The 25898-nt window shown below is 44.6% G+C and overlaps 2 protein-coding genes across 7 annotated transcripts in view; one reads left to right on the top strand and one right to left on the bottom strand.

Annotated features, from left to right (window-relative positions):
• ALKBH2 (alkB homolog 2, alpha-ketoglutarate dependent dioxygenase) overlaps window positions 1–19938 on the bottom strand; it is a 248924-nt gene extending 228986 nt beyond the window's left edge. Inside the window, exon 1 of the mRNA XM_069619441.1 lies at window positions 19920–19938. The gene's annotated coding sequence lies outside the window, so the exon portion shown is untranslated. The remainder of the gene's footprint in view (window positions 1–19919) is intronic.
• A 440-nt stretch (window positions 19939–20378) lies between these two features.
• Window positions 20379–25898, top strand: part of UNG (uracil DNA glycosylase) — a 204555-nt gene continuing 199035 nt past the window's right edge. The window contains exons 1-2 of one of the 6 annotated variants that reach the window (XM_069619436.1): window positions 20379–20613; window positions 22092–22304. In XM_069619436.1, coding sequence (XP_069475537.1) covers window positions 20512–20613; window positions 22092–22304 — 315 coding nt within the window. In that variant the 5' untranslated portion in view covers window positions 20379–20511. Of the gene's footprint in view, window positions 20614–21514; window positions 22305–25898 lie in introns of those variants that run through there. The other 5 variants (XM_069619433.1, XM_069619432.1, XM_069619435.1 and 2 more) reach the window with 5 other exon arrangements.

The following is a 25898-nucleotide window of genomic DNA, read 5'->3' as shown; positions in this document are numbered from 1 at the left end:
AGGATAAGAGGCCTTGAAGGCATATGAAAGGTACTGAAGGGTGTTGCAGGATTGGTGTTTGTAAAAAGGGATCGAGTTGACACACAGCCCAACACCTAGCATCCTGCAATTCCTACAGGAAGGTTTTGATCGAGGGCTTGATGTCCCCACCTAATGGCCCAGTGGCCTGAAATAATGTCTGACAGAGTCTAATGGGTTAGGCTCTGACTGACGGCTGTACCTTGGTTAATAGACCTTTGAAGAGTGTATCCCTGACTAGACAAGTGTCAGCTCCAGGGTTGCCTCCAGGGACCTTTTCTTAGTACTGGCGCAAGCAATTCCATAGACCAAAAGGGATACAGGTATTGACCAAGCCAAGAGTGTGCAAGCATTTCCTTAAGCTGAAAGAGACTGACAACAAGGTCCATGAGTAAACTACTCTGGTTGGCAAGGATGCAAAGAAGCAAAGGCAAGGTTGGGAAAAAAGAAGCTTGTTGCTTGTGATTGTTCTCTAGAAGTTGATATAACTCACATTGCCAAAGCCAAGAGGAGAAGGGAGCTATACATCATAGGGGCATTTTGTTTGTTATTGGTGTTGCAGACAGACAAGAGTGGCAAAGAGGCTGCCCTTCTGGAAAGTGAAAGTTCCGGAGAAGAATGCCTTGCTTACTTGAAGTGGTTGACTTGCACTTTAATCTTGTCTTTTTCGTGAAAACTGTTCAAAGTCACAAAGATACAATCTACTGAATCTATGGTGATATTGTATTGGTTGTCAGTGGATTTGAAACTTCAGAAGCGCGGTTGAATGTGGAACACTATGGGGCAGGCGAGTAGACCCGCATTGTGAAATCTTGCAGAAGTTAACCTGATATGAGAGTTGTTCAGGTGAACGTGAAGTGCTGTGAAGTCATCCATGACAAAGATATAAACTGTAATTCCTAGTACTATAAAGAAAGGCTGAATAATCAGATGCTGTGTTTCTCTGAATCATACAAGACGCTGTGTTCCATTAACCTTACCGGGAGAAGTGTCTATTTGAACTGTGTTTCTTCTCTGACATTTGTAAAATTGTGACAAAGCATCTCGGTCTGAAATAACACTGATGCTATTTGATGACGTGGAGAATTGTTGTTCAAGGAAGAAAAGAAATGTTTCTTTTATTTGAACTTTGGTTAACAGAACTCTATGGTGACACATTGAAGGAGCCAAGAACTGAATTTAGACTTTATTACAAACCCAGATTTCCTTGTTTCTTTTTGTTGAACATTGGAACTAAATCCATCTTGGAACCTGGGGAAGGGGAGTTCACCCAGGCTACCAAGAAAGACTGTATATTGAAAATACCATTGTGGATATTTGTTGCGAATTACCATGTTTTCTTGTGTACTTTATGTTTAAGTGTGAGGGCCAGATATCATGTGTTAGAATGTTTTCCTTTAGTTCTGATAGGCAGGGAAATCCTCATCAGGGTAGGGATAGTGAGGCGTTTGATGAAACTTATAATTTAATCAAATGCCATATTTTGAGAAATCATCCAAAATTATCCAAGTAACATTTCTGACCCCTCACAGTGCTGGTAGAGAGAGAGTGGGGATTGTGCAGTGGCTAGACTGAGTGAGGGTAAGGTGGGTGGGTGGGTGGGGGTAGAGAGGGTGGAGGTAGAGTGGGTGTGTCTAGAGAGAGTGGAGGGTAGGGTGGGTGGGGGTAGAGAGGATGGGGCTTTGGTGGGTGGAAGCAGAGACTGGGTGCTAGTGTGGGTGGGTTAGACAGAGTGGAAGTAGGTTGGTGTGGTAGGGAGAGTGAAAGTAGGGTGGGTGGGTGTAGAGATAGTTGGGGTAGGGTGGGTGTGGGTAGAGAGAGTTGGAGTAGAGCGGATGGGTGTCGGTAGAGAGAGTGTGGATTGGGTGGGTGAGGGTAGAGGGGTTGAAGATTGGTTGGGGGTAGAGAGGTTGGGGCAGGGTGGGTAGTTGTAGAGAGTGTTGGTAGGGTTGGTGGGGTAGAGAGTGGGGTTAGGGTGGGTGAAGGTAGAAAGGGAGGGGGAAGGGTGAGAGGGTGGGGTAGGCCTGGTAGTTGGGGTTATAGAGAGTGGGGTTGGGTGGGTGGTGGTACTTTGTTGGGGCCAACACAAGTTGAAGAACAAAGCAGCCTTTGGAGGACTTGTCAAAAGTAGCCCAAAATTGCCTAATCAAAACCCAACCAGCAAACGTAATGGGGCTGGCAGGTTGGAGGGGGTAAAGAGAGTGGGAGTGGGGTGGGTGGGTGTAGAGGGCAGCCTCAGGAGGACAAATAAATCTGCTGTCAAAAGTAGCCCAAACTAGCCAAATTGTCCCAAACAAATAGCCCAAAATAGCACAATATGAAATCATTGCGCAGCTGAGAAATGGAAAGCCCAGCACCTGACTTTTGTTAGGGAACTTCTCATTGGGTAGTACAGCGGAGGAGTTTGGAAAATGATTATAGTGATTTGGTAGTTTCATGCCATGGCATTGCCCGTTGCTATGCCAACTAAATATTCTCAGTTCAGAACCCTGATTCCCTCTCTCTCTTCTCTAACAATGATTTATGTGGCGCAAGCGCCACACACATTCGCCAGAACCAAAAAAAGAAAAGAAAGATGCAAGGAATTACAGTTTATCCACCAGTAGATGGCGAACCCACAACTCGATGGTCAGAATGGAAAGAATATTGGGGCAACTAAATAGAAACAGTTGAACAAGAAGGGCTAACTTCTGAAAAGAAACACCCATTACTACTACATGCATTAGGTCCAGAGGGACAAAGGAAATACAGAGAATTACCCCCCTTAGCTTTGAATGAGTCTGGGGCAGTAGACATGGACATATATGACAAAAACATGACGCAACTGGGTTTGCACTACGCACTTCGATGAAAGTGGCCATGAACAGATTATACTTCTACTCCAGGTTCCAAAGCCCAGAAGAGTCTACAGAAGAATATGTTTCGGCATAGAAGGCTTTGTCACTCCCATGCAGATTCGCCATTGGGATAATAATGGAAGAACTCATTTGACAGCAAATAATCATTCATACATATAACATTAATAAAAGAAAGATTGTGAATGTGAGGAGATCCAACACTAGCAAAGACCATAGCAAACGCCAAGAAAATTGAACACACTGAACTGTGCTCTAAAGAGATCAAAGGGGAAAAAGGGAAGCCTCTCGACTGAAGGAAGAAGGAGAGAACATGCCGGGCGCAGTGAGTAGTATGCTGATAAATTGGATCAAGAAGAGAACAGAAGGAAAAATTAGAGAGAAAGAAAACAAGAAAGAAAAATATATAATTTGAGTGGAGAGAAGGAAAGTGGCACAAGCAGAGGGAAAAAATAAATGTTTGCGGGGCGGCAGAGTCTGTCGTGAATATCAGGGTTGGTTGAACTATCCCCTCCTTCCTCCTCACCTGAATCGACTGTGGACCTTTCCTATAGTTCCGGCCTTCTTCCAGGACGTCTTTGGGTCTGCGCTTTATCAGTCTTCCTTGCTTCCTTCTTTTGCCGTAAGTAGGGGCGAGCTCCCTGGGATGCCACACTGTCGGGTAACTAGAGAACACGAACAGCGGGTACTCCCGGGAGCCGGCACCTGAACAGGGAAAAAGCCCAAAAGGGCAGAAAAAACCCTGCAGCAATTGTTCCGATGAAAGAGTCAGTGGCAATGAGAAGTCCAGGCGAACGATCCTTCAGCGTAGAACAGTACCATAGAAGGGATTGGAGAACAGCTGTGGTAAGTGCACCTGAAGTAGCCCGAATGGCTCACAAATAGCTCCAGGAGGAATGGAACATCTAGCGCTCAGGCTATATGAATGTAGAAGCATGGGCGAGGGGAGACAAGCCGAAGGGCAGAGTGGAGAGGGAACGGAAAGAGAGAGAGAGAGAGACCAGAGCGAGCTGTACCGAAGCGAACAGCCCGAGAGAAACAAAAGGAGGACGAAAACACGGGAAGCAACACAGGAGAGAACACACGTAGGAGGGATACACCAAGCGTTACCTTCGAGTCGGGGAAACACAGTGAAGGTGCAACGCGAGGAACGCCACAGAGAGCCGGCCGTAAGAAACGCCGGCGGCCATCTTGGAAAAACACTAGAGCGGTGCTCTAGACGGCCGTCAGACGTGGTGGAACAGTTAATGGTGGCTTCTCCATAGGGAAAAGAAACGCCGCCCGACTGAAGTCATGACAGTATGCCCCCTTCTACATGGGGGGCCCCCAGGCTTGCCCGGATACAGTCTATGAAACTTTCTAATGAGTCGAGGGGCGTGAATGTGTCTCACGGGCTCCCATGTCCGTTCTTCGATGGGATAACCCTTCCAGTGAACCAAATATTGTAGACTACCGTGATGGTAACGGGAATCCACCAGATGTGAAACCTCATATTCAGCTGGTCCAGACTGCACATCAGCAGAATGCCTCTTGGATCGTCTCTTGTATGGATCCGGAAGGTATGGCTTCAAAAGGGAGGTATGGAACACGGGATGCACCTGTTTAAGGGAGGGGGTAGCTGAAGGCGAAATGCAACAGGGTTTACCTTCTTCTTGATTTGGAAAGGCCCGATATATCTTGGTGCAAATTTCCCTATGTGCGTCCAGCGAGGTAGAAATTTAGTGGCTAACCAAACCTTATCACCTTCCGACCAAGAAGGTGCAGCCTTCCTCTTCTTGTCAGCCCATAATTTATACACATGTCGGCTAGCGTCCAAGGTTTCACTGGCTAGCGCATGGGTGTCTTTGAGTTCCTTCAGGAGGTGGTCAAGAGTGGGTGACTTTGAGGGTTGGATGTCTGCCAACGGCAGATGTTTCGGATGGTAACCAAATGTGCAAAAAAAAGGAGACATATTAGTGGCTGAATGTTTGGTATTGTTATAGGTGAACTCGGCCATAGGGAGAAAGACGTTCCAGTCCTCTTGCTTTCTGCCACAGAAACATCGAAGATATTGTTCCAGCGTGTGATTGAGGCTTTCCGTCTGACCGTTGCTTTGTGGATGGAACCCAGATGAAAGGGCTCGTTGAATCCCCAGTTGTTTACAGAGGGCACCCCAAAACTGGGAAGTGAATTGAGGACCTCGATCGGACACCACGGTCTCAGGAAGGCCATGAAGCCGCACTATATCTTTCAGAAAGGTCTTGGCTGTTTCAGGGGCTGTAGGTAATCCTTTCAAGGGAGTGAAGTGAGCCAATTTGCTTAGAGAATCCACAGTCACCATGATGACAGTGTTCCCTTCAGAATTTGGCAGGTCCACAATGAAGTCTGTAGAAACGTGGGTCCATGGTTGTTTGGGAGCAGGTTCCTGTTGCAGAAGACCTAGGGGTTTGGTTGAATGATACTTATTGGAAGCACAGATGGCACAGGTAGATACATAAGAATGTACGTCTTGGTTCCAACCTGGCAACCAAAATAGCCTGGACATCAAATCCTTGGTGGCTCGAATGCCCTTATGACCAGCCATGGGCGAATCATGACACCATGAAAGGGCCAGCCTTTGGTGTTTCTTGTTGGGCAGGTACAAGGCTTGACCCTTGAAAAGGATTCCCTCTCTTTCTTCCAATTTGGAGGATGCTTCTGTCTTCATCGGTGCACGGTGTTGTTCGCACTGGACTTCGCGTAAAAAAGTATTTGCCACAGTCCGTACCTCTTTGCCCGCTAACAATAATTCGTGGCTAGAATCTGCCTCATAGTCCGACCCCAGATTGCGTGACAGGGCATCAGCTAAGATATTCTGTTTGCCTGGTAGATAGGTAATCACAAAGTCAAACTGAGAGAAAAAATATGCCCAACAGGCATGTCTAGCATTGCGACATTCCATCTGTTGGAGTATACGAAGGTTACTGTGGTCGGTACGAACTGTAAACTTATGCATGGCTCCCTGAAGAAGATGACGCCATTCTTCACAGGCATGTTTGATAGCCATTAATTCCCTCTCGATGACAGAATAATTCCTTTCACTGGGTGACAGAGTCTTTGAATAATAAGCCACAGGATGTTCAAGACCGTCCTTGCCCTTTTGCAAGAGGGCAGCTCCTATGGCTCCTCCTGAGGCATCCGTCTCTACAATGAAGGGAAAAAGTTGATCCGGTTGTTCCAATACGGGAGCCGAGGTGAATGCCTCCTTTAAGGTTTGGAAAGCTAAATTCGCTTCTTGTGTCCAAGTGAAGATAACGCCCTTCTTCAAGAGTGATGTAATAGGAAGAACCATATTGGAGAAGCCTGAAATAAATTGGCGATAGAAGTTGGCCAGACCGAGGAAACGTTGTACTTCCTTAACGTTTCTTGGAGCGGACCAATGGGTGATTGCTTGTATCTTACAGGGATCCATACGAATGCCCTCATGGGAGAGGATAAAACCCAAATAAGACACTGAACAGGCCTCGAAGACATACTTTTCAGGCTTTACCAGTAACTTGTTTTCCTGTAGACGTTTCAGCACTTGTCGGACCTGTCTTCTATGTTCAGGAAGAGAGGAAGAGTAAATGAGGATATCATCCAAGTATACCACCACTGAAGAGAATAGGAGGTCGGCAAACAATCTATACATAAAGCGCTGGAATATGGCAGGGGCGTTTACCAAACCGAAAGGCATAACTCGATATTCGAAATGCCCTAGTGGGGTTCGAAATGCCGTCTTCCATTCGTCACCCTGTCTTATACGGTGCAGGTGGTACGCACCCCTGAGATCCAATTTTGTAAAGACAGTCGCACCTTGGACAGCTTCTATTATCTCTTTGATTAGCGGCATAGGGTAACGGTCTTTAACAGTAAGGCGATTTAGGCCCCGGTAGTCGATACAAGGACGGAGTTCCGATGATCCCTTCTTCGGGATGAAGAATAGCGATGCTCCAGCGGGTGATTTGGACTCCTGGATGAGCCCATTCTGTAGATTGCAGTCTAGGTATTCCTTAAGAGCCTTCCGCTCGGGTAAAGATAGGGGAAACATCCTTCCAAAAGGAACAGACGCATCTGGTAGGATCTCAATTGTGCAGTCTTCTCTTCTGTGAGGAGGAAGGGAGTGAGGTTGTTTGTCCATGAAGACCTCAGCATACTCCTGATAGTGTTCCGGTACTTGATGGAGTGAAGCTGTCAGCACGGATTCACTCTTCTGCAGGGAGTCTAGGGGGTATTTGTTGTTTAGACATTCATTAAGACAAAGATGCGACTGAAACTGGATAGTATTGTTTGACCAATCGATCTTTGGGTTATGTTTACGCAGCCACGGGATCCCGAGGATCACCAGGAAATGCGCTGCTTTAATGAGATCGAATGCCATTTCCTCCTGATGTTGAAACAATTTAACCCGAAGTGGCAGAGTCTCTTGAGTAACAGGTCCTGAGGACAGAGGCTGGCCATCCACCGGAATGGGTAGATTCTTTGGGACGATGGGCACACCATTCTCTTGAGCCCAGGATACATCGATGAAATTTCCTGCTGCCCCACAATCCAACATGGCTAAGGCTTCCCAGAAGGTAGAGGAGTCCCGGGACAGTATAACCTGAAATACCATAAGACGATTGTCTTCACGGGGAAGAGGAGTCAAAGTGTTGGCACAGGGATTCATCCCAACACCCCCGGACCTATCCCTGTTTAGGTTCGGGGTGAATCGTTTCCCTGGCAGCGTGGAGGAACCTCAGGGCAGTTACGGAGCAGATGTTTGCTAGAACCGCAATACATGCAGAGACCTAGCTCCCTTCTTCTCTTCTTCTCTTCGGCTGTTAAAGGTCCTCGGGTGGTGCCTATTTGCATCGGTTCTTCCCCAACGGATGAGGTTGGATGTTCCCTAGAAGGGTTTGGGGAGAAGGTTGAGGGAGAAGATCGTGGACGTTTCCTTTCTTGTCTTCTTTCTCTCAATCTATACCCAATCTGGAGAACGAGGGACACTAGTTCCTGAAATGTCTGAGGTCGTGCAATACGTGCCAGTTCTTCCTTTATCTCTTCATGCAAGCCGCGACGAAACAAAGTCTGTTGAGCAGAATCAGGCCATCCGGCATTTGTGGCAAGCTGCATGAAGGAGGTAACATAAGTATGTACGTCGTGCGTACCCTGTCTGATATCGAGGATTGCTTCATAAGAGGCATACTGTACCTCGGGTCGGTCAAAGCGAGACTTTAGGAGTTGCACAAACAGATCGTAATTAGCAGTGGCTGGGTCAGCCTGTAACACCAACGGTGAAGCCCATGCCAAGGCACTTCCCATTAAATTAGACACTAGGAATCCCACCTTGGCCCTGGTAGTCTCATAAGTACGAGGGCGGAAGGTGAAATATAACTGACAGGCGTCCAGAAATGTCTTCAATGTTTTTGGATCTCCGTCGAATTTCTCGCAAGGTAAAGGAAGGGGAGGTAGATCTCCACGGGCATCCTCACGAGCTGCTACCTGTTGTCGCAGAGACTGATTTTCGGACCGGAGGGATTGCACTTCTACGGTAAGTCCCTGTATGGCTGTCACCAATTCTTGGTACTGCTCGAGAGATGCCATGGGGGTCCTTAGGCGTTGCACTCTGTCGTGAATATCAGGGTTGGTTGAACTATCCCCTCCTTCCTCCTCACCTGAATCGACTGTGGACCTTTCCTGTAGTTCCGGCCTTCTTCCAGGACGTCTTTGGGTCTGCGCTTTATCAGTCTTCCTTGCTTCCTTCTTTTGCCGTAAGTAGGGGCGAGCTCCCTGGGATGCCACACTGTCGGGTAACTAGAGAACACGAACAGCAGGGACTCCCGGGAGCCGGCACCTGAACAGGGAAAAAGCCCAAAAGGGCAGAAAAAACCCTGCAGCAATTGTTCCGATGAAAGAGTCAGTGGCAATGAGAAGTCCAGGCGAACGATCCTTCAGCGTAGAACAGTACCATAGAAGGGATCGGAGAACAGCTGTGGTAAGTGCACCTGAAGTAGCCCGAATGGCTCACAAATAGCTCCAGGAGGAATGGAACATCTAGCGCTCAGGCTATATGAATGTAGAAGCATGGGCGAGGGGAGACAAGCCGAAGGGCAGAGAGGAGAGGGAACGGAAAGAGAGAGAGAGAGAGACCAGAGCGAGCTGTACCGAAGCGAACAGCCCGAGAGAAACAAAAGGAGGACGAAAACACGGGAAGCAACACAGGAGAGAACACACGTAGGAGGGATACACCAAGCGTTACCTTCGAGTCGGGGAAACACAGTGAAGGTGCAACGCGAGGAACGCCACAGAGAGCCGGCCGTAAGAAACGCCGGCGGCCATCTTGGAAAAACACTAGAGCGGTGCTCTAGACGGCCGTCAGACGTGGTGGAACAGTTAATGGCTTCTCCATAGGGAAAAGAAACGCCGCCCGACTGAAGTCATGACAGAGTCGTACACTATGCCAACTCAAATCAGTGTCCACCACTGAATTTGAAGTGTGCAAACTGTGGCATAAGAGGACATTTCGTGGTTGTATGCAGACACAAAAAGAAAATTGCAAGAGGGCTATACGTCCGAAGAGGAAAGAATCATGGTCATATGAAACAGAGCATAAGACTCAGAATTGAAGTGTCCTAGCTGCAACATATGTGTAGATGGCACAAAAGTGATTGTGTACAGTTGCTACCCATAAACTATTATTGCTACAAAGAAATGAGAAAAGAAGTTTCCACTGCAACGCTACAAAAATCAGATGTGATGAACCCTGGAGGATTTGAAGGGATGAGTATACAGATGCTGAGATATTTTCATGCAGTGGCTGAATTCAAAGACAGGATGGCAGCTATAAAGATCTATGTAGCTAAAAAGGGAGTTGAAGTACTGGACTAGAGGGACCAACCTGAGCTTAAAATCAGACTAGATCCATGTCTCGATAAACCAGTTGTATGTGTACAAGCCAAGTTGAGCACAGAGGCAGAAGCATTTGGAGAGATTTTGCGTTCCAACACTGGTTGCCTGAAGGGATATGCACACAAGATAATTGTCAAGAATGGAACCATACCAGTAGCCCACAATGCAAGGAGCCTTCGATTTGCACTCAGTCAAAGTGTAGACAATGAATTAGAAAGGTTGGAAAAATAACAAATCATTGAAAAAAATAGAATCGTTACAGTGTTAATCTAAGAATCTAAGAGTTATAAATAAAAACATTCAAGTTGATCAGTTTCCCTTGTCAAAAATTAAAAAACCGCTGATTTGTGTCAGTAGTGCGCACAGCTTCACCACCTTAGATATATCAGCGGCGTATCACCAGATACCCATTATAAAGACAGCAAAGACATCACAGCATTCATATCATCATACGGGCTGTACAGATACAACAGAATGCCGTTTGGATTGGCAACGGTAGCGCCTGTGTTTCAACGAATGATGTTGCATGTTCTTAAAGGGTTGAAAGGGACGTCAGGACAATATGCTGAAATATAGAAATGGCATGAGAGAACACGATGAAAGACTTGGTGCTGTTTTGAAAAAATTTAAGGAAAGGGGTCTGACTACTGAGATCTCGAAATGCAAATTCAGAATTCAAAAATGTAGAGTATTTAAGGCATGTGTTGAATGGCCAGGGATATAAATCCAAATTGCATGCACTTAAAGCAGTCAGAAATGCACAGGTTCCCACAGCCTAAGAAGAAGCGAGATTGTTTCTATGATTGGCAGAATTCTACAACAAATTTATGAAGGACTTTGCTGAATTGACACAACCATTAAGAACATTGTTAAAAAGGGATGTAAAATGTGTATGGAATGATGAGTGCGAGGATGCTGTAAGAAAGATAAAAATTGCACTTTCTGAAGTTCCTAGCTTAGGGGGATAGATCATCGGGATATGCCAGTGAAGTTGACAGTTGATGCTAGTGGAAAAGGATTAGGTAGTAGCAGTCATGTCACAAGTAATAGATGGTTCAGAAAGGATAATATGTCATGTTTCAAGAGCCATTTCTGAGACACAAGCAAAGTATTCGGTCATAGTGCGTGAGTTGCTAGCATGTGTCTAGGCAATAAATCATTTTTGGGATTATTTGTGGGGAAACAAATTTACTGTATGCATGGATCATAAGCCACGAGTAGAGGTACTGATAGTCAATGGACTGACCAAAGCGTCTCTCAGAATCGACATATTGAGTTTGAATTTACAAGAATACAATTTTCAAGTAAAATATCTCCCAGGGGCAGAGAATAGAGTGGCAGATTGTCTTTCGAGATTACCGCCAGAGGGTGAAGAAAATAATGACGTAGAAGAAGTAGTAGCATTGTTACAAGCTAATGAGTTGTGACATGACAAAGGAAAAATGGTGTAAAGAATTGACCAACAATGTTGACTTGAGGAAAGTGATGGAATGGAGGTGTGGTGGTTGGCCAAACAAAAGTGGAATTGAAGAAAAGGTAGTTCTGTATTAGATTGTGAGGGATGAATTGTCAGTTGATGATGGGTTACTGTTGCATGGACAACAAGTGATTCCTCCCAATATGTTAAGAAGTTACATTATGCATATGGGACACAAAGGTCATCCTGGCATAACTGGTGCTAAAAGAAGTATTAGCAATAGAGATTGGTGGCCAGGCATAGGTAAAAGTATAGAAAGAATGAGCAGGAGTTGTTGGCCATGTCAACATTCTGAGAAAAGTTTAAAAAACAAGAAAACTATTTATTAACCCTGTGGAACTGCAAAGTGGTGCATGGATAAAAAAAAGTGGGACTTGACATTTTGGGTCCATATCATGTATTAGGAAGAAGATTCAAGTAAATAATTGTGATGGTTGACTACTATTCAAAGTGGCTAAAGGTCAGGGCAGTGAGGGATATTTCGTGTGCAGATATCATAAAATTCATGGAGCTAGTGTTCAGAAAAGAAGGTTATCCTTCTTTTGTGTAGTGGTAAGTGACAGTGGACCCCAGTTTAGAATATGCAAAGGGGGGATTCCGGAATGCAGGCAGTGGATGCAGCAGCATAATCCTGTAGCTCCTGGCCCTCTCCTTCTACTGATAATATTGGGATTATGAACTCTAAGAAAAAGATTGATATTACTGAAAACCCAATCCCTTAGAAGTCCAAACCAGCTTCAGAGATGGGCGAGGTTCCTAGCACACAGGATATCTATTCCTTGCTTCTAAAAGTGGCACAAGATCTGGGAAAAATGGCACAAGAAGTGGGGGATGTTAAATCCTCCATGGATGATCTTTCCCTGAAAGTCTTCCAGCTGGACAGCCGAGTTTCTGTCCTAGAAAGTGGCTCAACCTCGATGACTACAGAAATTGCAGGAAGTTTCAGGGCATATAACAGCCTGAAAGATGAGTTGCAGAAAGGAAGAGAGAAATGCTTGGAGATTGACTTGAAAATTAGAAGCATGAACCTGAGACTGGTTGGGATTGAGGAAGAAACCAATGAGGACTTGTTACACTTGGTGATGGATTGACTGAAGACATGCTACAGTTGTGATCAAATTGTCCCAGGAGATATAGATAATGTGTACAGAGTGGGCAGGAAATCTGGCCCAAGAGCTAGACAGATTTTTATCTCACTCATGAATACAAGGACAAAGGAGGACATCCTGAGGGCAGCAAGAAAAAAAGGGAGTGCTCGCTTCAAAAGTAATCACATTTTTGTATATCCGGACTATCCTAACGAGTCTTGTTGATCAGAAGGTCCTTTAAAGAAGCACAGGATTTATCAAGACTTGTGGGTGTGAAGGCATATCTTAACAGAGCTAACTTGCTGACTCTGGCTCTTCCTGGTGGTGAAAGGAGCACTTCTGATCCTAAAGAAGCTATGAGTTGGCTGGAGTAATTGAAAGATAAGTGTAACTGATATTTATATGTGCATGTGCTGATTAACTTTGTCCCCACAAGTTTTGGAATTATAGACATAATTTTCAACTTTCTTCGATGCTATTGCATTTTAATTGATGTAAAATGGCGCTGGTGCGTTGATTCAATTAAACAAATTTACATTTCAAAGTTCGCTTAATGAGTCTGTGGTTCTCTCATCGAAGCGCAGAAGAGGGAGTTTGAAGTAAAGGACCCTCCGACGTGCCTTTTATGTGCCTCATCTGACTTGAGGGTGGGGCATATCGCGGATATGCTTCAGTTGCCGGAGGCTCCTGGAACTCTCAATTGCAAGTCTTTCCGCACCTGTGCTACGTTAATTGGGCGATCGCAGCCCGCGGGTGGTTCTTGGATGTTCGGATGATGGATTTGCTGCCAGGACCTGGGATCGAGCAGCTGACTTGGCAGGTAATGTCTCTAAGGTCAACATGCTGCGTAGTTCCGGAAGCGGTGGCATTGTGGACTTGGACTATTACAGTCTACGCGCCCAGCTCAATCGGAGGTCAGCGGTTGCTTATGAGCTGTGTTTTTGGTACTGCATTACGGCCTCATGTTAGTAGCTCCCCATAACGTACGGTCGAGCTCTGATAGTGCACTTTGTATTCACCCATATGAAAGTGCGCTGCTTTAAATATTAAGACTTCCAGACCACGGTGACTGACCTTACTTGCTTAGTTCGGTTGCTGATCAAACAGCATATTGTACTCAACCCCTGCACTGGGCTCACATATACCGCCCACATAATGCAGACTAATGATCTGTGTAAATTTCACCACATGCTGTTGGCTTTCAACAGTGTTCTTAGAGGATTTGTTACGTGATGGCTGTATGTTACTAGGCTGTTTCCAAGGTTCATATGCCTTAATTTTACTCGTAGTTCGGTCTAGTTGGTAGATTATTATCTGTGGGGGAATGTATAGTTTACACCATTTACACCATTCTCAGTGTGCGCTATATTTTTATTGGTCTAGACATTTTCAGCATGATTGATATGTTCTCAAGTGAATGTATGATGTAATGATTGATCATATCCAGTGAAGGTTGACACGATATTCTGTTCGACGAAAGATAGGTGGACTAGACGTGATGGAAGGGTTGACTGATTAGGGTTTAGGAAAACTGCACAGGAGACGTGTTGTCTAGTATGAATATTGAGCACACTGACTCTTAACACCCTTTATATCGGTTGTGATGAATACTCATGGCTGATAATGTATAAAACAACATGTTTGTATTTGTATTTATTTTAATTTATATAGCGCTTTAATCCAAAGCGCTTTACAAGAGGAACAAGTTAATACAACAAGCAATACATGACAATGAATCTAAACCAGAAAACAGTACAACAAACATTTACATTTATGATGAGGTTAAGTACTAATAGAGGGACAGAAGGTAGGAGGAGAGGGTGGAGGTGGGTTAAGTAGTGAGAGAGGAAACAATGGGTGCTGGGGGAGAGTGGAAGAGATAGGATTTTGGAGAAGTGCGAAATAAGGGGTAGGAGGTGATGGAGCGGACGGGAAGAGGAAGGCGGCTCCAGTGGAAAGGAGTGAGAAGTTGGAAGGAGCGGAAGCAGGAGGGGGCACAGGGGGGAGGTGGAGTAGAGAGAGGGTAGAGATCCACAGAACATAGAGAACGAGAAGGAGTATAGAAAGCGAGAAGGGGGGATAGGTAAAGAGGGGCAAGACCATAGAGGGCTTTGAAGACTAGGCAGGCGAAGTTAAATTTGAGCTGGGAGTGAAATGGGAGTCAGCCTCTTGAGTTAAGAGAAGAGGAGATGGAGTTGTGAGGTGAGAGAAGGCAGAGGGAGCGAATGGCAGAGTGGTAGACAGATTTGAGGGGGGAGAGATGAGAGGAGGGGAGTCCAAAGAGAAGAGTAGAGCGGTAGAAAAGTCTGTAGAAGAGGAGGGGGAGATGAGGAGTTTGGTAGCTTGGAAGGTTAGGAAAGGACACATTTTGCGGATGTTGTAGAGGTGGAAACTGCAAGATCTGGCAGTGAGGGAAATGTGATGAGAAAGAGAGAGGTGGGTGTCAATGTGCAGACCAAGGTTGTGGGCATGGGGAGAGAAGGGGAGTTGGGAAGGAGGAAAAAGAATGAAAGGAGGAGGGGAGGGAGGAGGAAGAGTGTTGGCAGTGAAGAAAAGGAGTTCAGTTTTATCTGCATTAAGAGTAAGAAAGTGAGAGGCCATCCAAGATTTAATAGCAGAGAGGCAAGAAGAAAGTTCATAGTGGATGCAGGAAGAAAGGAGGAGAAAGAGAGGAAGATCTGGGTATCATCAGCATAGAAATGATGTGAGACATCAAAGGAGGAGATTATAGAAGAAAGGAGGGAATTATATAGCGAAAAGAGAAAGGGGCCAAGGACAGAACCTAGGGGAACGTTGTGGTTGAGTGGAGTGATTGGGGAGGTGGAGCCACCCTAGGAGACTGAGAAGGTGCAGTTAGAGAGATAGGAGAACCAATTAAGAACTGAGTCTTTAAGGCCAAATGAAGAGAGAGTGGTAAGGAGTAGAGGATGGTCGACAGTGTCAAAGGCAGCAGAAAGGTCCACTAGGCCCAGAATAGAGGAATGCTTAGAGTAGCGGGCAGAGAGGAGAGAGCTGAGAACAGAGGTAAGAGCAGTTTCGGTAGAGTGAAGAGGGCGGAAACCAGATTGGGGAGGGGGGGGGAGAATGGTTAGAGATGAAGGTAGAGATTTGAAAGTAGACAATGCATTCTAGGAGTTTAGAAAGGAAAGGTAGTAGAAAGATGGGACGATAAAAGCGAGATGGGGATTAGCCGTAGGTTATCTTAAGTAGTCTCTGCATCTGATATTAAATACATGTTAGGTGTGGAATAAAAATAAAAAAAATAACGAATATGCAAAGGAAGTTGTTGTCATAAAATGGAAATTCACATCTAATGATCACCCATAGGCCAACTGGTTAGAAGAAAGGTTTAACAGGGTGTTTGTTTAAACAGCTGAGTTAGCTAAGAGAAATAACTTAGACATGGTCAAGGCTATTGAAGACAGAGTATGGGCTGTTAGGTCAACCCCAAATGCAGTGACCGGTGTTACTCCTTTCAGGTTTATGAGAGGAAGAAATTCTAACAACAAATTAAGTCCTGCATGCATACTTGCTTGTTTGTTTGTTTATTTATTTATTGAGCGCACCAGACCCTAGGGTAGCAGGGCGCAAGAGAACAAGGAGGTTTACAGCTTAGTTAACGTTTACAGGTTACAGATTAGTTAACGTTACAGGTTACAGGCATAGTGGACATTTCGAATCTGCAGGGTAGGGCAAGTGCAAGTGCAGATAAGGCGTAGCTAAACAGTCGAATCTATGGCGATCAAACAGTAAAAGCAGGTTAGTACAAACATTATAAGAAGACGTTACGTATAAAGTGACTTGCCAACGCTACAGATTTAAGGCAGTAGGCTACTGCTTTTTAAGCAGTCCTACCGCCTACAGATTTGGGTGACAGATCCTACCGCTTTTTACAGTGGCAGGTCATTTATGTGACTCTAAGGCAATTAACGTCTGTGCGGTGGGTGGGTAAGTGATATATGTGAGTGATGTTGTCATGCGATCCCCTGCATGGAGATTGTGGCGGCGGTTCCGATGAAGTGGACATTAGAGAATACACAGGCTTTTTCTCTTTCTCTGGTAACGGTCTAGTCTTTGCATGTTTCTCTACGTTGTGACGTAGCCATTGCCGGAAGACTTACTCCGTGTCTTCCTGGCAAACGGCACGTTGCAACTGTGTGTTTTCTCGCTCTTGGTTGCTGTACACTGTGTTGTGTTTTCTCACTGATCTCCCTGCTCATTACGACCCCTGTCGTTTCCCATTTTCCCTGCCTCCTCTATTCCTCCATTTTCCCCTTCCTTGCTCATGTCCTCTCCGCTTGTTCCCGGCTATGGCTCTCTGGGTCCCTTCCGGACTCCGCTGCTTCCGCGTTCCTCCTTCATTGGACCACAAGCTCCCGGCGCTTCCTGGATTAGGACTTCACCTCCGCTGCCTACTACTTGGACCATCAAGAGGGGTTTTTTGTACGCCTTTGGCTTTTTCCCCTACTTTCACCTGCCTGCGGTGACGGGGCTGCAGAGGCCGCTGTTCACTAGCGACCGCTGTGGCTTCCCACCGCGGTTGGGATACTGCCTCCGCCGGCTACCATTATCGTGAGGCTCAGCAATACTCTACAGACTCAAGCTCATCAGGTGAGGAGTCAGAGGAGGGAAGTGGGACTGACGAGTTTGAAATTCAGATTGTTAATACGGAATCTGACGGATGTGCTCAGATCAATTCACTGACATGAATCTGCCTTGCACTCTTGCCAGGACAGACTTTAAGTGAACCACCAGTGAAGGCAAGTGGCAGAGCGTAAACCATCACACAGCATCTGCCTATCAGACTGAAGGGCTATCAGTCGCTATGTCATTCAGTGTTCAACTTGCACCGCAGGAATACATAGGTATTGCCCAGGCTGCTGCCACAGAGCAGTGGCAAACGTTCCCTATCAGCTCTGTGTGATTACCTTCTGTGTAATTGAATTTGGTTTTAACTTACCATTCAGAATTATACATTTTTAACATTTGAACATCTTTCCATGTTGTGCTGTTTGATGGGTTGTGTATTTATGAATGCTTCAATGGTGCCAACAATGTATGTTTTGTATTTTCCTGTGATGTCATTGTTATGCAAATTATTATTTTTGAAACTTGAAAAATCATACATCTTTTTGGTCACAGAATGTTGGCAAGTATGTGCATGGGTAAATGCCATAACTAAGGGCAAGGAAGTTTGTAAGGCCGAGGTGAAAAGACTAGTCGAAGTTACTCAAAAAAAGTACAAGTGGAGGTATACAGCTGAAGCATTTACACAAATTAGAGATTTCGCAACCAGGTGCTTGGGTGAGAATAAGAAAAGGTAGGAGAACAAGTTAAGGTTTATATACGTTTTTGGATCCAGTTCAAGTGCAGGAAGTGATGTCTAATGCTTTGAGAGTGATGGACGGATCTATATGGAACATTAATAGAATTGTGAAATGTATAGGAGAATTTGAAAAAAGAGGGCAAGCAATGTACAAAGCAGTGGGATGGTGTGAAAGGTGGCAGTCATTAGGGACGTACTAAAGGAGTTGATGATGTGATAGAAGAAAGAGGTTTTGCTAACTTGGGAATCTCAAGAAATTTGACAAGAGAATTTACGAGAATTAGAAAACCACCTAAGTGGACTAAAGACTATTGGATGCATTTAGATGTTCATCTTCAGAGCTCAAGTAATCGTGTTCTTTGCTACTTATCCACATGTTTTTTGGTTGTTTCTTTTGAATACCTTAAGTTATTTATGTGGTGATTTTCTTCTTTTTCACTCATTCAATTGTTTAATTTGTTACTTTTGTACACCTACACTTTTTGTTTAAGTGAAGCAACAAGGAAATGTAGAGTTTCATCTGCCACCAGGCTCTGGGAGCCCACAATTATATATTTTTTTGATCAGACCTGCACAGTTAAAGGCACTGGCTGATGATACTTTGCTTTCCAAATTACAAAAAGAAGTATCTATCAGAGCACACCTAATTACTCAAAAACTAAATAACTATTTAGAGAAATTTTATTACAATTCTGGGTGCTGGGGAAGAATACACGCCCTGACACTGGAGCATGTGTTAAACATAAAACAAAAAGTGTCTAAACTTAAAAACACTCCCGTCCCCTGCACACCTTACAAGCTGAAATAAATCAGCCAAATTTCATAACATTTGCACTTTTATATATAGAAAGAAATGTCAATTTAGAACATAGGTAACAAAATATCTTCATAAAAGTACAGAAAAAAGGTATCAACTGACTTCCAATATGGCCAGCATGAAAAACAAATCAAACCAGACAAAAAAATAAGCTCCCAATTTTGAACTGCAGCTTCAAGCTCTACGCGTTTCGGGGACTATCCCCTTCTTCAGGAGCAAAAATATCTCACAGTGGGAATGTTGTCAAAGAAAATAGAGTCTCTGTCTGTGCATCTGTCTGTGCACGACGTACACAGATCCAGGATCCCTGCGAATACTCCTGCCGTCCTCAACAAGTGAAATGTGATTGCCGAACTCTAAGGCAAATCAATAGCCAATCCAATCCAAATTCAGGACTTCCAGTACCCCGCATCCAATGTAAAGCATCCTGCTGATTATAGAAATGTATAATGCAATTCCAGAAGCGCACCTCTTCACCTCAGATTCAACGGCTCCTCTCCAATTCACACGTGTGAATTGGAGAGGAGCTGTTGAATCTGAGAGTTGGAGAGGAGCCGTTGAAGCTGAGGTGAAGAGGTGCGCTTCTGGAATTGCATTATACATTTCTATAATCAGCAGGATGCTTTACATTGGATGGGGGGTACTGGAAGTCCTGAATTTGGATTGGATTGGCTATTGATTTGCCTTAGAGTTCGGCAATCACATTTCACTTGTTGAGGACGGCAGGAGTATTCGCAGGGATCCTGGATCTGTGTACGTCGTGCACAGACAGATGCACAGACAGAGACTCTATTTTCTTTGACAACATTCCCACTGTGAGATATTTTTGCTCCTGAAGAAGGGGATAGTCCCCGAAACGCATAGAGCTTGAAGCTGCAGTTCAAAATTGGGAGCTTATTTTTTTGTCTGGTTTGATTTGTTTTTCATGCTGGCCATATTGGAAGTCAGTTGATACCTTTTTTCTGTACTTTTATGAAGATATTTTGTTACCTATGTTCTAAATTGACAATTCTTTCTATATATAAAAGTGCAAATGTTATGAAATTTGACTGATTTATTTCAGCTTGTAAGGTGTGCAGGGGACGGGAGTGTCTTTAAGTTTAGACACTTTTTGTTTTATTTGATACTTTGCTTTCCATCAGGCTTAAGGAAGAATATGCATGTTATTTTGCTATGTAGTGAGAAGTGCCAGAAAACAGGCTTGGCAGAGTTACATGTTTACACAATAATTTCAGCATGGAGAATTATGGAAGTGGGGAAAATTACAAAGGGGCTGGCATCGTGCCATTTTTTGTTGTTGTTGCAAATATTGCATATGCGTTTGTGTGCGTGAAGCAAATACATTCTAATTTCCACTTGCTGGTGCTGTGCTAGATTGGATGCAAAAAGTTAACTTTTCATTTAAGCAAATTCCACGGCATATAGAGTAAGGTTTCCGAAATTGCCTTACCATTTACCAGAGGCATTAGAACAAACCACAGGTCTGAATCTTAAAAGGTAGGGATGTAGCCAATGAACACTAGGGTGCAGGAGTCTGCTGTATTCCACCGCGGCGGCCATCTTCAAACTATTGCCATTTGGATTCATTCCACTGGAGAGACCGAGCATATAAGAAAACATTATGATTATTTGGTTGGTGAATTTAGTTTTGAATCATTCCATATCCTTTGAAAATATACATTACAAAAGTACTGTCTTTCTATTTATTACACTGCTGTAATACCGCTGTAATATTCACAAGAAATGAATACATACATAGCACGACCGTAATTTAGAAACTAAAACTATTTGTAGTCAACGAGAATCGTTGTTGATCCACGTAAGCAATCGACAAGTGCTGTTTTTGTTATCAGCCATGGCGGCACACACAGTTCTGCAGTTTATTAATCTAGCCGAAAAGGTTCTGCGCATGTGTTGATTTTTCGCGCCAAATTCGTCCCCTGCTTTGGTTTAGTTGCCGTATTCGGTTTCTAAACCAGTGAAAACACACAGGGGTATTGTGATCTTGACTCTTATCCAACATTAAAAGAACGGCAGCTAGAATGATTGGTCAGAAAACCATTCAATCGTTCTTTTTGCCCGTTGCTCAGAAACGGACCTCTTCAAAGGCATTTGACAAAAAGGAGAATGCAGCCCCTGGAGAGGTAGGGGAGAAACTTGGGCAGGATTAAGGTTTACAAACAGGGTATGGATGGGGTAGAATTTACGGAATGTTAAAGTTAGTTTCTTATTCCAATAATCTTTTGGTAGTAGAACTAGGTACATGAGTGCAGCGGGGGATGCAGCTAATAGATTTAATACGGCTGCTGGTGGAGTAAGGGTGTACGGCTCTTGCGAATGTGCTTTGGAAATATACACAAAAATGCCGTCGGGAACGTTAGTGCCATGTTATAGCGTACCTTGTTCTAAGAGCTATTGGAGAGGTGCAGGTGTGCAACTAGACATTTCGGTTGAGGGGGCTAACGTCAGAGACTGCTAGAGGGACACACCTCCTTGTATTGGGGGCATCCAACTTTACACATTAAAATTAGACTATTCTGGTGTAGCTCAATGTTAAAACGGCTTAATCTTTTACGTCTTAAACTACATACTTGAGGACTTTTTGTGAGAATTGGCTTTCTCCTGCCCCCCCACTACCCCCTTTTAAAATCCCCCTCATACATACAAGTACTAACACCCCATCACGATTTCAATTGCCTAAAAATCCATGCATGCGAATGCAGTTGTTATTGTCTGTAGTTTTCTGTCAAGGTTGTGTAGGTCAACTAGGTTTAATCAACGTAGCAAAACATTTCGAGGGGAGGCAATGGTCGCTGTGCCACTGGAGCGACGTATGGCAAATAATACAGTTAACGAAGCGGGTACGTCCTCTAAAGGGAGCGCATGCACTTTCCACGGGAAGGGTGAGGCGTGTCGTGCGCCCTTAACAGCCAATGAGACGTGATCATCTGGGCGTGGGTTACTTTGGACGTGAAACGCTAGTGGATGCTTGTCGTCACCCTCTTGGAACGGTTTCGAGCTGTCAGAATCGGTGTTCTGTGAGGATTCACTGAATGCCCTTTATTAAGGGGGTGGTGCTTGGGGGGGAAATGTGATGGCGGGAGCGGGATCAATGCACTAAGTCATCAAACTCGTTTGACAACTTTGATGGGTGTTTTGACGATATTAGCGATCTTGTAACTCTGTAGCCCAGTGGGACAATATTACAAAAAATGGTTCGCCTCCCCCAGATGGCGTGTTGTTGCTTTTCCTGGCCGATGTAGTGGTTGCCACTAATTTGCGTTACTCGCAGTGTGGCATGCTATGCAAAAAACACGGAGATCTCAGGCAATATTCGTATCATTCAGACTAGCTCTGCAATATTTGTCCACTTTTCTTTACCATTTAAAAAACTATTTTTGATTTTGTGCATTTCCTTTGGAGATTCCAATTTTAGATTCCATCTGTAAACTAGGAGTCATTGGAACCTTTTGCTGAACAACATCTGGTGTAATTCTGGAGTAAAACTATGCTTCTTGCCTGGACCCTGCCTCGTTTCTTCCGGGGCAGATGCTTCACTTCTTTAAGAATTGCTGGCTATCGCCCCCTTCTGATTCGTAACTTATGTCTTCGCGGCCCACAGACTACCCCAGTGAAGCGGTTCAGAGCTGCTAAAGATGACGACGAGGTCCTGGCAGTGGTGTCGCCACCTCTCAGCCCTGATCAGTTGGGCCGTATTCAGCGGAACAAGCAGGCAGCTCTGCAGAAACTCGCCACACGGAGTGTACCGGAAGGCTTTGGGGAGACCTGGAAGGAAGCCCTGAGCGGAGAGTTTGTGAAACCTTATTTCGCGAAGGTAGGTGAAGGAAGGTATATCGTGTATGGTGGCATTTGCATCAAGTGGAAATTATACGTTGAGTGGGTTGTTATATTATAACCTGGGCATTTGGCCATTTGCTATGCCACATACATCACCATGTTCTCATTCGCATATGCCCCTTTCATTCCCTTCGAGTAAGGTGCAGAATGAGACAGGTTTTCTTTTTTGGCATAAAAAGGCCTCAGATTTATTTTCACATCTAGTAACCACAGCAAACAAATATTGAAAATAGCTCCCAAGGTGCAGCGACTGCTCCATATCCTGTTCCCCCCCCCTTTTCTCCATGTCCATAATAGGCCCAAGACCTTCGAGTCTGAGAACCGCCTGCCCGTGCAGGTTTTTCCGGACTGGGGACGCCGTTTGTTGGGGGGAAGCTGAGCCCTCATTGCTACCACCAGACGCCCCTGCTGTTTTAGGCTCCCAGGAGGCGCTAATCCGAACGAGCAAAGCCCCTTCCGGTTTAGCAATTGCTCATTCGGAGTCTGTCTCTTATCCTTGGTCTCCAAAACGCTGCCTTGCCATCCTGCGACATTGACGGCCAGGCCCTGCCATAGCTGTTCCTCCTGAATGGTGGGTGGGTGGTAAAACGAAGTCCTCTCCTCGTTGGCGGACGTCCGGCTGCTGGAAAAGCTGCAAATGCTTTCCTGCCGGACGCCTGTTGTTTATATTGGGCTTGCCACGCCCATTCCTTTTGTTCGTCCTTCGCGGGGTTCTTGTGTGTTTTGGCACCCTTTTGGGGCTTCCCGGCCTCTCCCCAGCCCCCGAGGGGGGGAGGGGAGGGGGAAGGAGAGAGTCCCCTGCCCCAGTTATCGGGGTGCATCCTCCATTTTGTGCTTTCCCTTCCATCGTCGCCTTCATACATTATGGCGCCTGTTTTTAGCCCCAGTGTTGTTGTTAAGCACACCGTCTTCTTTGTACTAAGATTATTAGAATATGTTTATAGCTCAAAGGAGCATTATCATAATACAAAAAGGCAATAAATACGTTTAAGTTCATTTAAGAGATACAAAAGTCAATTAATCACTTATTTTATTTTTACATTTGTAGAACACACACACAAACCCATAGGTATCGGGGCGCTTTTACCAGTTACATGGGCCCAAAGTTGGGCATAGGCATAAGTGCTCACATTGTTTCAGTCATGGGGAGCCGTTAGATGGGCTGAACATTAGGGCATAGGTACAGAAATATATATTTTTGTATCGTTTTGGTTTTTGGAAAACCTTAATCTCATACAAAAACACAATAAAAACTCAATACAGTATCTTTACAAAAGACAAAAACAAGATCAACAATAAATCTGTTTTTACCACCATAATCCAAAAAAGAATAGAAAAAGAGAATTCATTATACATACTCTTAAACTTTCCATTTGCCTTAAGTTTGTTAAAGCCCCTCACCAGAGCATGTTTCAAGGAATATGGATTTAAGGAAGGCTGCAACTTCAAGTCCGCCTTTTGTGCTATTGTCACACACATCTTTGCCATACTTGATCAACGGGTAGCATCATCCATAGACTGCAGAATTTACTCTTGTGTATTTCTTGCTTTTACCAAGGCCAAACAATGCTGGACCATATGTCTACTCTACGTGTTTCAACCACCCCATCGGTTCCACAGAACCTACATGTTCCATCATTCTCACATAGCATTCCTTAAGAGAACTTCCTTGGAATCCAATGTATTCCACCTTAACCTAAGGAGTTGATTCCGCATATATTTATTTGGAAATTTAACCATAATCTGCGATATGGTTCCCCTGGACTTATGCTCCATTGATAGATGATGTTCCAGAGTGTCGCACCAAAGAGGGATTTTTTTTTAAAAAACTTTTCCCGGATTGTTTAGTAACAGATCTATATCCAATCCCAGTCCCCCCAACCTATTCTCACATTCCTTTTCCAATACACATAGAACATCCTCCTTCTTATCCAATGACCTCATTGTTACAAGATGTTTTTTAGTTTATAGAGCGTGTCTTCCATAGTCAACTGTTTTTGCTAGTAGTAACAATTTTTTCCAGCACACTCATGCCTTCAGTGATATCAGCCCAAGTTCAAACTGAATTGCTGGCATCGTGATTGCATTGGGCAATTTCAAGCACCGCCTCCAAAGCAATGCTTCCAGGCACTTCAAGCCTTCAACAAGGGTGGCCCCAAGCTCTTCCCCACAATACAGCAATTTAGGGACAATTTTCAGCTCTGAAACTGGACAGCCAGCTTGATGAAGAACCTACCAAATCTGCCATCCAGCTTTGTTAGTTGTATTGCCAACGCTTCCGCCTTTACTTTCACCCCAGCCCAGATTTTTCCACTAGATGGCGGTCCAAAAATTTTCAAGGCCAAATAAGTCATCTGGTCTGGTCTGAGCATCCGATACTGCACTCCTCTTGGGACCATGACATATTTTCCCCTTCCATCCTTCTTGAGCAGTATGGAATCTTAGTCTTTGTGGTGGTCGATCATTAGCCCATTTTTGGAAGCCTAGTCCGAGAAGTCCTCGCAAACCCTTCTTTGTGACATTGAATAGCAGAAAGTCATCTGCATAGGATAACCCAGGTACTCTTCCTATTTTTGGGTACACAAAACCACACTTATCTAGATATTCCCAGGTGTCAGATACGTACAGATTAAAGATGCATGGGCTAAAATGCATCCCCGTCGAACCCCCCCCCTTTTACTTCAATACGTCTGGATAAGTCACCTTCTGTAATCTTATTTTGATTGCTGAATTAGAGTGTAGTTTCATCAAGATCTTCAATAAGTCATTGTAAAGCCCCCATTCATGCAGCTTATGCCATCAAATCTTTCGATCAACCCAATCAAACGTGTTTGACAGGTCTATGGCGGCTACAAAGATTGATCCTTCCTTCGATGCCCAAGCGGACTGCTGGAAAATTCGTAACACTACAGCATTCAGGGATGTTTAGAGGCCCTTTTTAAAGCCCGTTAGGAGCATGACAGCCTTTAGAGTCCCTAACCCATTCGTTTAAGTGACCCAAGAGAACAGGTGAAAACAATTTGCAGTCAGCGTCAATCAGTGAGATTGGTCTGTAGTTCTTGGGATCACTTCTTATTCCCCCGCTTATAAATGATCACAACCTTGGCCAGTTCCCATGATGAAGGGAACACCCCTGTTCTCACAATGCCTCTAAATCTAATCGTCGGGATCTTCCCACAGATTTCCGGTTGGGCCTTGGAAAGGGCATTAAATAGGCCATTTGGACCTGCTGCAGGAGAGTTACTACATGCCCTTATCGAGGCCATGATCTTCTCCAACTCCATTGGCAAGGATCTCTCATCAACCCATCCTTCAACATCTACTGCCTCAGTCCCCCCCTAATACTTCCTCCCATTCCTCCCATTCCCATATAGTTCTTAAGAAGGCCACCCATTTCTGCTCTGTGACTACATTCAGTTGTTTTAGAGAGTGCCCCATGTTTCCTCGAATTTACCAATTGCCAAAAGGCCCTAGCATCTTTCCTGATCAAAGTACCTAGCATAGATTGTGCATCCCTCTGCAGCATATTCGCTCTCCTACTCTTACAATAGTTTTGGTATTTTTGTTAATG

Source organism: Ambystoma mexicanum, chromosome 10 (genome assembly GCF_040938575.1).
Source record: "Ambystoma mexicanum isolate Mex_15411 chromosome 10, UKY_AmexF1_1, whole genome shotgun sequence".
NCBI lineage: Eukaryota > Metazoa > Chordata > Amphibia > Caudata > Ambystomatidae > Ambystoma > Ambystoma mexicanum.
Note: the sequence above shows the minus strand (reverse complement) of the source record. Positions and strands in the feature narration are given on the sequence as shown.